Here is a 13990-nt window from a genome sequence, read left to right as displayed (position 1 = left end):
ATGGAGCCTGAAGGTAGCAATGGTAAGGAAAAAATTGGCAATTGTTCAATGGGATATATTGCGCTGATAAGCAAATATCTGAATACGCTGAGAATCAACGTGAGGTGAGAGATCTCGAGGTAACGTTGCATAGTCGATATGTATACATACAGTACATACATACTTATAAGTGCAGGGCTATATGAATATGCATTGGAATTAAGTGAACTGCACATCATATACTGGTAAAGAAATACTAAAAAGCCTCCTAAGCTGACGGGAATATGGACTATTTTTTTTTTTTTTTTTTTTAATTCGGTGACCTAAACCACTCGTATAAATTCGCCATATCTGTCAGGATTTAGTTTCTATACACTGCCTTACACCTTAAAATGTACCCTTATGCTATTGTCACTGAAGCACACAAACGGTAGGCCTAATGATTAGGTGTGCTTTTCTTATTACCCTTTTCAGTTGAGTCTTGAAGTTATCAGAGTGGCACTCTGGTCTAAAACTGTGTAAATTTAAAACAACGAGATTTTTGTCAACTGAGCAGCAGAAACCTTTCATTGACGAGAGGTCTGGGAGAGGTTAGTCCCACATTCTACATTAACTGGCTCTTCTTCCGGCGTGGGATTTCTTTTATATGCAACTATAGTTTATTTATACCTATATGGTAAGTATTTACCAGCTTAACACGTTTGGCGAAACGTAATAGCGTCTGGTTAATTTAGCAACTTTAACAGATGGTCGCCATGCGGAACGTAGTTGTTGCCACTTTCGTTTTGCATATCGTAATTTTGATCCTTTATATTTGATATTTGTTGTTTCAGCTATGTTTAAAATACTAATTTATGTATTCTGTACAAAACTGCCTAAGAAGCCGAACATTTCGCAATATAATGGAAGTAGTGAAAAAAGCACCGTGTTAATTCTCGTGTGTTTTGGGTAACTCGTGCCATTTAAACTTCACCATAATGTTTACATGGAGTTAAAGTCCATTCATTGCTCTTTAAATTCATTCATGCCCTTCTGTTTATTTACTGCGCCTCGTCAGTTGCCAACGATGAGAAATATATTGGAGCAGCCTCTCTTCTCGTCGGCTTAAAGAGGTATTCCAGCACCTATACCTTTACCGATTGTGTTGAATATCAGGGTGCATGTGCTGGACGGTGCAAGGTATGTGGGAAACACACTTGCTTCCTTTCCTAGTTCTTGTTGCTCTGTTTATAGGTGCTGTGCATATAAGATGGCATCAGCGTCTTCTTTGTTCGATTAAAATTTTAAGTTTGAACAGTGCTGCGTATTTTGAGGGTGCTGTGCATATAAGTTGGCATCAGCGTATTCTTCGTTCGATTAAAAATTTAAAGTTTGAACATTGCTGTGTTGGCTATCAGAGTACACGTTGATACATATAATACACTTAAAAGCTTTCCAGTAACTTTTAAGGTATTCTTTGTCAATAATGTGCTTTCTGTGGCAAGAAAAGCAAAAGTTAAACAAAGCTATCAAAATTTATCAACAAGGTTAAGGAAGCTGAGTTCATTGGCTCTTAAGAAGGCTTCCTTAGGCTAATAAGCGGTGACCAACTCTAAATTAGAACACCCGTCGCATCAGCATGTGGCCAAAATATTCGCATCAGTATGCAGCAAAAACGGTGATAAAGTGAGGACAAAAACTAGTTACGATAGCTTCCATTTATGGATACTGAAAAACTTTAGATGATTCATTTTGCATAAGCCAAGGAGAGTCCCCATGATTATAATACAGTATTAAATTTTTGCTTTTATAAGATATATAAAGAAAATCACAGTAATATGTTACCTGTAGGCATTAAAATTATATTTTTGGAGTTTTGGAGTTTGCATTCCATTTTGATTTTATTGACACTACATTCTTAAATCCATTAAAGACATACAAGTAATGTATATAAGTAAATATCCTTTTCTGTTGATGGAATATCAGTCATGAAAGATATTACTGGGTATAATCATGAAAGATATTACTGGGTATAGCTGAAGTTAATAGCCTAATAAGTACCTGGTATGTTCTCTGAGCACATAATAAAGACTGCTGAATTGTTCTTTTGTGAATACAGGTTTGGCAGCAACAGAGTCTAGTCATGCTTGCACCATGCTTATTTTAGGAGTTATGTGATTGAGATCTGATCAGCATGTCATTTGTGCGCCATCACTTATCAAGAACACCAAAATATGGTAAGTTCCTAATGATTAACTAAACTGTATATTTATTCTGTCTATCTATTGCCAGATGCCTAAATCCCATAAGGGGTGGCTGCGAACAAATCGCCTCCGTTTTGCCCTGTTCAGCACCATTTCACTGCCCTGCCCCCAGCTCACACTGCCTTCTCTCATATACCTCTCCACTTCATCCTTCCATTTCATCCTCGGCCTCCCCCTCCCTTTCCCGACCCCCACATCACTAGCATATACTCTCCTCATTAGTCTCTCATTCTCTGCATAAGAGCAAAGTGATGGTGTTAGAAAGAGGTACAAACTGTCGAGGAGGGAATTAAGTCAAGTGTGAAGATGATGTGTGAATGACATAAATAGTGCCGGCAGTATAGGTAAAGTTGTAGTGAATCTCAGACTCTACTCTTGGGCCTTGGAGCCTCTGGCTTGGCTGGGCCTATGGGTCATGAGACGCGGTTTGCACCACAGAAAAATATATTGGTGTCATAAGAATATGGAAAGTTAACACTGCCATATTTCTCAGGGTCAACAGTTTTGTACGACAACTTCAGCGATAGATATATGTACCTTTAAAGTATTTCCTTCCATTCTCTTGTCTTTCTTTCCTTCATTCTCTCCTTGTCCTTCTGCTTACGGGTGACTTTACACTCCCTCTTCTGTCTTTCTTTCCTTTATTCTTTCCACTTCCTTCAGCCTGTGGGTGACTCTACACTGAGTGACAAGCCAAATGGTTTCCTGTGCACCAGGAAACCATTTACTACGCTGGGTGGTAACCATATAACCAAATTTTTGCGCCTGGTGGTTTTGTGGGTAATTATTGCGCTCCAGTCGGATTGAGCCGGTGAAGGTTTATATCCAAGGGATGGTTGGGGTTGATTGCTTGTGTAATGCCACTCACGGATGAGTGAGGCTGGTCACTCTCATCTTAATTGTCGGGACCAACTGCCTAGCCCCGGGCTCCTACGCTCCTATTGGGCAATGTAGGATTGGATGATGGATGGATGGATAGATTATCACATTCAAGTATAATGTACATTTCCCAACATACAGTGTCTCTTTGCAGATGTGTATAGTGACTGTGAACCCTGGAATGCTAACCAAGCAGGTGAGTTATCACATATTGCTGGTAGGAGTGTCTGACTGTTGCATAGAGTGTGACAGTCAGCAATTTTTTCCTATACATTACTGTATGTATGGTATATTTCATATTTACTTATTTTATTGAAGACTTAACCCTTTCACCCCTTCACTATGGTAACTTTAAATAAAAAGTTTATTGTTGTTACCATTAGACAGTTTTTCTTAGCTGAGGAGAGATTTTTCAAACAAAAGGTGTTATTATATTCTTCTTAATTCATTCAGTATGAGAGCTTTTTTCATCAGCAGAATAGGGTTATTCCTTCTTAACCCTTTCAGCATGAAAGCTTTTTTCTTAAGCAGAAAAAGGTTATCTGTTGGTAACAGGAATATAAAGTAAGAATGTCATTGAAGTGGAGTTAGTATTTGTGGATTAGTAAACTTGGTGGGTTTGGTTCAGATTGCCCAGAAATCACTGGATTTATTTATTTATTTATTTTTTTTTTATTTTTTATTTTTTTTAATGCTCAGTAGTGCATAGAGTGTGCTACTTTCCCACTCTTAACCAACTATTACTGTCATTACACATTTTGGTGTGCCTGTTTGCAAAGAACAATTTCTGCTTTCACATGTTTAGCCTACCACATTTAGTGTTCTGATGTTTAGATTGCTCCTGTTTTAAATATGAAAAAAGTAGTCTTAGTAACCATCATTATTCTGTTAAGCCATGCCCTCTTTTCTGTGCTGATGAATGACCACACCTACTCTCTCCCCACCCTACACACAGTACAGGCAAATATCCATCCACTTCCCATGCCTCCCCATCCCCTAAGGAAATTTTCGGGTTTTGGAATAAAATCTTTGCGTGCTGGATTGAAAGGAACAAGTGCCTTAATGACCATCCAGCTGTTGAGGCTTTCCTGTCTTCTTCATGTCTTCTCTGCTTTCTCAAAGACTACTTGAGTATTGAGAATGGAAGCAAATCACTTGTGTTTTATGCTTTGGATAAGGTGGTAGCTGTTGAGGAGTGCTAAAATGAGGGTTGTGGCAAAGGTGTTATTAAGTATCTGGCTGATTTTTTTTCTTGCTGAGTTATTTTGTTTTTGATAGGGAAGCCTATTCTAGACTAAGTTAGGGAAAGTGTATAGTATATAGCTCCTCAGGCACTGAATTCTTTCAGCTAGTAAATAGAAATTCTGAAACCTGCCATGTTGCAAAAATATGTATTGTCAGGTAACAATGATACTTTAGGTATGCACAGCAAGATCATACCACTAGGATAAAGTTCACCATCACAGTGAAAATGTTCAGCAGGATGTTATATTAATAAACAGGAAAGATATGACTACTAATGTGTACGTATTTCTACAGGACTGGATTCTGCTGGGCCTGTTGTTCATGGTGGTGAGGAAGGTACTAGGTCAGTGCCTATCGTTTGTACATGTGTTAAGAGGCCAGGTCATGCATATGAGCCAGTGTAAAAAAATGCACAGTATAACAAATGTAGTTACTGCATTGTTTTATATACTAAGTACAATAGAATAATTGCTGATGTCATTGTCTCTGTGAATATGCTTTAAATGATTTGTTACAATTGTGTGTGCTTGCTGTTGTACTGTAGAATAATTATTTTTTAAAATCTTACCTGGACTTGTAATATTTAGCATGGTTAGGTATTAAGTGCAGTTTTAGGGCTGCTTTCAGAGTTCTTGCTTTTTGTTAGCATGTCAACCAACAAAACTTTGTATCTTCTGTGTTGGCATCTGGAGGCATCTTTGATAATGTTGGTCAGTGTATGAACAGTTAACTTGAGCAGTAGTAGGGCAGTTACTAACATATTTTTACTGGACTTAATACCTGATTGGAACTTGACCATTTTGGGGATTTTTTTCATATAGTTTCATGTAAATCCCTTATGGAAGTGACCCCTTTGCAGTAAATGATACCAAGTACTGCATATTGCCATCATAAAATATAATGGGTTAATAGTTACTACAGGGCTCTTGCAAACTACTGATGGTTGCGAGCCATTTGGCTCCTAGGGTTACAGATTTACGAGCCAAATAAATTTTTAGGAGCCAGACTGATGACGAGCTGAAATATTTTACGAGCAGTAAATATATTTATTTACACATTTTGATGATTAGAATCATATAATGATGTTTTAAACATTCACAGTGGTGACAAGGAAAGACTTAATAATCCATCACAACATGCTTTTTTGTTCATTTAAGCGAGATTTACTTACAGTATTTTGTAGTTTACTGGGTTTTGAAGTGGATATATTTTCTCCTCGCCGAAAGGCGACTTGCATGTAAAATTTGTTCGCTGAAGGGAAAAAATACTCGCATTTACGAGCTGTGGCTCGCCAAACAAGAGCCCTGTACTTCAGTACTGTGCACTGATCACTGTTTTTGCCTTGCAAGAATCACAGTACAGTATATAATAGTGGCAACTACTTACTTTCTTAAGCATGTAGGGAATATGGGAACTGTTCTTTCTTCCCTGCCCCATGCATTGTTTATATGGTTACCACTGTTTCTTTCAGCCTTTATTTTCCTCTCTGCTCCTACAGTGTCATATAGCCGTATAACGGCTTAGTGCTAATTCTTCATTATTCTGTCTTTTTCCAGCAGGATTAATCCTTTCATACGTGTCAGTCTCTACATGCATTCCCTGACACACCGTACACACGAATCAGCATTACCGTATTTCACAGCCTGCCTCTCGTACCACTACATCTCATACACCCATTTCTCACAAACACTGCACAAGATTTAGTTTCTTCCTTGTGGCAAACTGCACATGCCACACCCTCTCTGCTGTGATAGTACTGCCATTTCCCCTAGATATCATCACTTTTGTTTTATCCATGTTTACTCTCAGTCCCTTGTGTCCCATTCCATCTCTCCATGTCCTGAATCATTCCTCCACCTCCCTCAAATTTGCCACTGTCAAAACCAAGTCATTAGCATACATCTCCCATGGGAGTCCATTTTGTAAGTCACATGTGAGATCTTCACACACCATATTAAACAATAAAGGGCTCAAGATTGAGCCCATGATGCATGCTAACATTCATGGATACTCATCACTTATATCTCCATTCACTCATTTGGGTACAAGCATCTTTGCATATTGCCATAACCACTCTTTACTGTATGTAGAGTGGCTCAAGGAAGAAAAATGGTTGGTACTGTGAAGACCTTAATATGAAAAAAGGGGGACTGAGTGCAGTGGCTGCTTGAGAAGTATGTGACATGTATATTGGGGAAAGCCCCAGTAATTGATGGAGTTTGTGGTGAAATGCTGAAGCATGGGGGAGAGATAGTGGTAGAATGGATGTGGAAGATGTGCAGATTGGCCTGGGAGGAAGGTAGAGTCCCGGAGGATTGGGAGTCAGGTATAATTATTCCCTTGTACAAAGGAAAAGGAGAAAAAGAAGTGTGTGGTAATCATAGAGGCATTTGTCTTCCTAGTGTAATAGGAAAAGTGTATGGTAGGATACTTACTGACAGAGTTAGGGAAAGAACAGAGGAATTAGTTGGAGAAGAACAGGGAGGCTTTAGGAAGGGAAGAGGTTGTGTAGATCAGATACTCATTCTTAGATCTTTAGTGGAAAAGTTTCTAGAGAAGGGAAAGAAGTTGTATGTGGCTTTCATGGATTTGGAGAAAGCATATGACAGGGTGGATAGACAAGGATTATGGAAAGTGTTAAGAATATATGGAGTAGATGGGAAGTTGTTGAATGCTGTGAAGAGTATGTATGATGGTGCTAAGGCTGCAGTGTGTGTGGATGGTGAACTGAGTGAATTTTTGTCTTTGAAGGTTGTGTTGAAACAGGGATGTGTCATGTCTCCATGGTTGTTCAATCTGTACATGGATGGGGTAATAAAAGAGGTACAAGGTAGGGTAGTGGATGTTGGAGTGGCCCTGGTGAGAGAGGTTAGTGTTTGGAAACTCCCTGTACTGTTGTTTGCAGATGATACTGTGTTGTTGAGTGAAGACGAAGGGGAGCTACAAGGCTTGGTGGATGAGTTTGGGAGAGTGTGTAAGAAACGGAATCTAAAGGTGAATGTCGGGAAGAGTAAAGTAATGGTTTTTGAGAGAGGTGAAGTCAGTGAATGTACAGCGAGGTTGGATGGTGAGGAATTGGAAAATGTGAGTATGTTTAAATACTTGGGTAGTGTGATGAGTAAGGATGGAAGTTTGAAGGGTGAAGTGCTTGAAAGGGTACAGCAAGGAAGAAAGGTTGCTGGTTCCTTGAAAGCAGTGAGAAGAAACAGGGAAGTGAGCATGAAAGTGAAAAAGTTACTACTTGACAGTACTGTATTGTGATACCAGCTCTAACGTATGGTAGTGAGGCTTGGACGTTGTTGGAAGGACACAAGTCAAGAGTGAGAGCAGGGGAAATGAGTTATTACAGAGGAGCCTGTGGAGTCACATGGAGAGACAGGCTGAAAAATGAGGATAGGATATAAAGGAGTGTTGTGGTGAGGATATGGATGTGATAGAAGCGTTATGAGGAAGACACTGAGGTGGTTTGGCCATGTGGAGAGGATGGAAGGTGAGAGACTGACGAGGAGAGTGTATGTGAATGAGGTGGAGGGGGGGAGAGGGAGGGGGAGGCTGTGGATGAGATGGAGGGATGGGGTGGAGAGGTATATGAGAGAGGGGGGTGTGAGTTGGGAGCAGGGTAGTGAAATGGTGGGGGACAGGGTGACGTGGAGGCGATTTGTTTGTGGCCACCCCGCACGGGATTGACGCATCTGGCAATAGATAGATAGATATAGAATGTATGGCATAAAAATGAGACAGTTAGGGAATATACAGTATGTGGTGTGTGTCCTTTTTGTAGAATAAGAAATAAAAGGATACATGAAATTTATGGAAGAAGGTTATGTCTGTTAATAGGATGGCTTAGATGGTATGGTCTTATAGATAGAGAAGGTACAGTACATATGAGTGAGTTTCAGGTTGGGGGCAGGCATGGAAGGTCAAAAATAGATGGCTAGGTATGGTAGAGAAATATATGAGAAAGCATGGAATGGAAGGTGAGAAAGCATAATAAAAAAATAGTATCAGTAGAAGAGCTGGATGAAGCATAAATGGAGATCCACTTGATGTGGGTTATATCCCTCTTTGTAACCTGGCAGCCTGCTGAATGGTTTTCTCCCATAGACATTTCCAAAATACATCCACAAAAAAATAAATAATGTATGAAATGTTTACTGTATTAAAAAATGTGTGGATTTTTTGCTGTGTTGCAGCATAGAAATTTGAAGGCTTGAATGATGAGTGAATGAAAGTGTCACCCATTTCTCTTGGCTGTATGGTGATAATTCTTCATTTTGTACTTTTTACATTTCCTGAAGGGACCATTTTTTTCTCTGTTTCATGTTTGTGATGGTGTTCTCTTTGTTTGCTTCTCTACAGTCGCATGCCTTTTTTCTGGACTGATTGGCCTGAAAATTACCCTGCATGTATCTTGGTGATGACAGGGATCATACTGCTCTGTACATCACTGTTATCTATATGCATTTCAACCTTTTAGAGCTGTGGTGTACAGTATCTAGTGTTATTTCCTTTTTTTTTTCCTTTTGGTTGTGAATAATTATTTACAGTAGTATATATAGAATGTACAGTACAGTACTGTATTATAAATTTGATTGCAGGCCACCCATTCACTCCACACCGATTTCCACCACTCTCCCTCCACCATTATCCCGGGTCACCTCTACTGTGGATTACTCCTCTTCCTCCTCCTCTGGCTCTCTTTCTACCCCTGGAGTAAGAAAGAAGAAGAAAGTAGAAAACAAAGGAGTCACAGAAAGTAGAGAGACACAAAATCATTTAGAGATCCAGCAAAGAGCTGGTTGGTGGAAGGAAATTTTGAAGTCTGGTAATAGTAGTAGTGAGAGCACAAGTGGCACTGTCTTGGCTGGAACTGAGCCATTTCAGTATGATACTTTCAGTACTTCTGTGGCTGCCACCAGTGTCTCTTCTGTGGTAAGTGACTCTTATTCAGTCAGCACTGCAACCCCTATCACAACACATACTACTGGCACCACAGTTCATCACTCTGATTCATCTAGTACTGCTACTCCTGTCACCACTTCTACTCCAGCAACTAGTATTCTTCACACTGATACTCCTGTTACTACCTGTTCTGTGGCTAGTCGAGGTCATGTCTCAGTTAGCACCACCAGTACAACAGGTATATTTAAGGTCCCACTGGGACCTGTAGCAAGCACCAGGACCCCTTCTTCAACACGAAGTAACTTCACCACCCCAAGTTCAGGTCGCAGCAAGACACCTGGATCAGGCCGCATAAGAACTCCTGGTACAGGTCGCACTAACTCCTCGGCCACTCCGGGGTCAAGCCATACGAGGACACCAGGGTCAGGGAGAAGTAGAACCCCTGGATCAGCAGCCAGCAGGACTCCTCATACTACCCAGGATCTCCCACCATCCACCATTATAGGTTAGTTCTCAGAGAATCTTCAGTTATAGGTACTGTGATTCATGTCAATAGTCATGGTTTATGTTGAAATTGCATGTAGAAAATTTATGAATTACCTTAAGTAAGTAAAATGTGCTGGTTTGTCATAATTATATGATGTGCCTCTTCATAAACTGTATTTTTGGTATGCATGTGTGTGATGCATTACTTGCCTGTATATCTTGCTAATAATTTACCTTTGTATACATGATACAACACAGTACAGGTTGGGCAGGCATAGTTGTAGTTAAACTTGTCATGTCTTAGGTGTACTGTATTGTGTGTGTGGTTCATATGTGGAAGAATGTGGAAATTTGGACTTTCACATCTTTTTTTCTTTTTTTTTGGTGTGTAATTGGGTCAGTTTATTATCTTTTTGTGGCTTACACAAAACAGTACAGGATGTAGCTACAGTTACAGTAATAATCAAATTGTCCAAGTCTAAATATATTGTATGTGTGCTAATCCTTAGATGTTTTCAGAGGATCAGTATTATTTGTTGAAAATTTTTTATCGCTCATTGTTGCTGTTTCTTTTTCTTGTGTTTAATATTGATTTAATATCCTTAAAATTCAATTTTAAAAAAAATGTGCTGAATCCACAGGTAACTTTTGTCTGAAAGAGTTGGGTGGGACTAGGGTGTGGAAGGAATTTGATAATCAAGTTCTCTAGAAGTCGTCTTCCAATTTAATTTTGCCCATAAAATGTTTACGTAATCTTTCGTGAATCACGCTAATGTGCAGCAGCCGGTCCTGGTCCCAAAAATTGCTTTAAAGGAAGCTTGGCACAATTTTGTCATTTTTTTACTCCATTCTGCATGTACCATAAATCATTCATTGCCAGACGCCGTGTATCCCAAACAGGGTGGCCAAGGGCTTAGAGTTAATTGTTTTACAGGGAGGGGCACTAATCCTCCACCAACCCCACATGACACGTAGGGAGAACGTTATGCCAACAGCATCTGGTGTTCCCAGGCGGTCACCCATCCAAGTACAAACCAGACCCAACGTTGCTTAACTTCGCTGATCGGACGGGAAGCGGTGTACTCAACGTGGTATGGCCGTTGGCTAACATTGTATGAATTATTTCTCCCTGTTAACAATGTTGTGCGATGTTTGAATCTCTAGGTGTGGTAGAAGGTAGAGGTCAGGCTAGGGGAGAAGTGGGTATGGCAGCCATAGACCTTCGATGCCCCCAGCTCACCCTAGCCCAGTTTTCAGACACCCATACCTATACCCAGACTCTCACCAAACTTGCCATTCTCAACCCACTGGAAGTGAGTATTGAGCAGCAAAACTGTTTACAGGTTCATGTAGTCAGACAAATGAATTCCATGCATATGGTTTTAAATTTCAAAAACCCTGTCTGTTATTTCTAGCTAATGACTGAAATTTATTGATAAAAAGTTTTAGATAGCTTTATGTTAGTTAAAACAAGTATTTACCTGTTGCTCTTTCTTGCTTCACATTGTAGTATCATTGTCTAGACATTAGCAGAATAGAATTTTTTCCAGTAGATTGAAGTTAGAGGCATAGCTGTAGTACAGGGCATAGAGCGATGACTTTGCTTGCAGATATCTTGGGGTTTTGTATAATATGCTGCCTTCTTCTTGATAGCTAAGCAGTAATTATGATAACACTTGGCTCTAAGTAGGATGGCTAGTGACAGGACCATCCTGAGGTCTTTCCATGCGATAAGTGAGCACCTGTGATGTCCGAACAAGTTATTTGTTAGTTTCAAAGCATGGTGATGGAACATGCTATATACAGTGTAGCAGAAGCAGGGATGGTGCGTTTCAAAGCATGGTGATGGAACATGCTATATACAGTGTAGCAGAAGCAGGGATGGTGCTTCTGTTCATCACATCCTCACCATTATTTTCCAAGCATTTTCCATTACCTTACTCCAGCACTACAGACCCCCATTGATCTTGTGGAAGACCTTTACCTTGCCTTAGTCAGGCCAAGTACAGTAAAGTCCTCCAGTCCGACCACCGATAATCCGAATATCCCAATACTCCAAATTTTTTAAGGTTAGAGTTTTCAAAATTTTCTTGGGCTTTTTTCAGAATTTTCTGGTCTTTTTTTGAAAATTTCTGGGCTTTTTGTAAGGATTTATTTGGCTTGGACTTGTCCTTGGACTTGGATATACCTGCATGCAACTATTCATCTACACTTTTATGCATTTCCAGTGAATAAAGCAATAACATATATCATTTTAAATTTTTATATAATGATCATGTACATATGTCTAATGTTTTCAGGAGTCCCTCCCAATAGTCCGAAAAAAAAACACTAGTCCGAAAGACCCTCATTCCCATGCGATTCAGATTACAGGACTTTTACTGTAGTACTGAATTGTGCCTAATATTATGTAAGAATCTTCCCCTGAAATTTTTTGGGGAGTATTGAGAAGGCTATGCTTGGCTAGCCAGCTGAGCCAAGAATACTCAGTTTTCCTGCCAAGGTTTGTGGGGTTTTATGCATATCATTATATGACCTGAAATATAAATAAGAGTAAAGTGATGGTTGGTGAGAGAAAAAGTGGCTCATATTTTGATGCTTTGGTTACTGGAGAGACACATCACTGCAGTGGTAGAAAATAAAGGTACTGTAAATGTGGAAAGGATAGAGTACTTTAAAGAAAAAGGAGAGAAAAAAAAAAAAGTGGCTGGTGCTATGAGGGCCTTGATATGAAAAAGAGGACTGAGTGTGGAGGCTGTAAAAAGGTTGTATGAAGATATGTTGGTGATTACCTTATGTAAGTCATCTACCAGAGATCTTTTTGTGGTGCCATGAGGTTAAAAAAAAAAAATGTGTAAGCTAGAGGAATATAACTATTTGGCAACTACGACTGTATTGTAGATGAAACTGTACATTATGCAGCCTGTTGAAGGCTAATAGTTGGGTGAATGTAAGACAGTGATTTATTTATATAGTTTCATTGATGTATTAATCCAAATTCCAATTGTAGGTTGTGGTAGCAACTACTGCAGTGTATCCAGGTAGTGAGGCTATGGCAGGAGTGGGTACAAGGGGTGGTGCAGGAGGGGGTTTGATGCGGGTAGTACAAGAATGTGCCCCTGAAGTTCCTGTCACTGCTGTTCATCGCAGATATTTCAATGACAACAGGGGTTTAGCAGTGGTCAAACATCTTGCAGCCCATCACTGCTCCTTTGTCACTCGTCAAGTGGCCAACAGGTGGGTCAATGGAAAATGAGGTGAGGAAAAGGGTGATACTCTAAATGAACTTGATAAAATTCAGTAAGGATGGTGACAGGTAATGTTGTGTGGCGCATGGAAAGGTTGCTCAACATGAGAGAACAAACTGTCAGGTTATTGGCTGGGGTCAGGTACTTAAAAAAAACTAAAAATGCAGGAGCGGCATGAATTAAATACCATAACCAGATAAAAATATTTCCAAGTGAGGCATGACAGCGAATTTTCATAAGTGATAATGATAGTTGAGAAATAAAGCACTGTAATATATTAGTAGCTCTGAAGATATTTAGTGAAAGCCTTGTCCTTGTATATAATATGCAGTAAAGGGAATGTTGCAGGAAGTACATAATGAGTGAAGTACAAAATTTGTGAATCAGTATACAGTATTAGAGATGTATGATTATATAGATTGGAGATGCAAAAGATATGGATTAGATAAGTAAAGGAAAGGGTCCCTAGATGATATTGTTTTATGGAGAGAATGCATGTACGTATATAAGGTGGTGAAAAAAGTATGTGTGATTGAGTTCAGAACGAAGATGGGAGTATGTGTGGTAAACCGAGAAGAACTTGAATGGAAGGAGAAAATGTGTGTGTGAGAGATCTGTGTATGGATGTTAATAAGCCTAGGGAAGTGATAGAGAATCAAGTTGGTTGGATGACCTTTTAGCATGTTGATGGAATGACTTTTTGGCAGGTTTATGAAATGAAAATGTGTAGATGGTGGAGTGAGGTTTCTTAGGGTGTGAGTGATTAATGAATGTTTGATCTATTTCAGTAGGTATGCTATTGGCAGTTCTTTCACTTTTGCATGTTTTCTCTTCCTGTTATTGGATCTTAACTTATACAGTCATTAGGTGGGAAAAAAAAGTAATAATGATGATGATGATGACAGTACTTTCTAGTGATGAATGAACAAAAACCATTTTATGCAAGACTGTTACCTTGGACAGTATTTAATAATATTACCCAAGCAGCACATTTGTGCTTTGTAACAA

General features: G+C 39.4%; 1 protein-coding gene and 1 non-coding gene across 2 annotated transcripts in view; one reads left to right on the top strand and one right to left on the bottom strand.

Moving 5' to 3' along the window:
* Positions 1 to 13990, top strand: part of LOC145411411 (mutS protein homolog 4-like) — a 100911-nt gene continuing 86921 nt past the window's right edge. Inside the window, exons 1-6 of the mRNA XM_080281451.1 lie at positions 1 to 22; positions 3256 to 3297; positions 4641 to 4689; positions 8945 to 9753; positions 10899 to 11047; positions 12745 to 12971. Of these exons, the coding sequence (XP_080137577.1) occupies positions 1 to 22; positions 3256 to 3297; positions 4641 to 4689; positions 8945 to 9753; positions 10899 to 11047; positions 12745 to 12971 (1298 nt within the window). The remainder of the gene's footprint in view (positions 23 to 3255; positions 3298 to 4640; positions 4690 to 8944; positions 9754 to 10898; positions 11048 to 12744; positions 12972 to 13990) is intronic.
* On the bottom strand, positions 10721 to 10839 carry LOC145411478 (5S ribosomal RNA). The gene has a single exon (XR_013899419.1). It is a non-coding gene; the product is annotated as a 5S ribosomal RNA (ribosomal RNA).

Source organism: Coenobita brevimanus, chromosome 89 (genome assembly GCF_032717465.1).
Source record: "Coenobita brevimanus isolate Jiangsu-jjx chromosome 89, ASM3271746v2, whole genome shotgun sequence".
NCBI classification, from domain to species: domain Eukaryota; kingdom Metazoa; phylum Arthropoda; class Malacostraca; order Decapoda; family Coenobitidae; genus Coenobita; species Coenobita brevimanus.
Note: the sequence above shows the minus strand (reverse complement) of the source record. Positions and strands in the feature narration are given on the sequence as shown.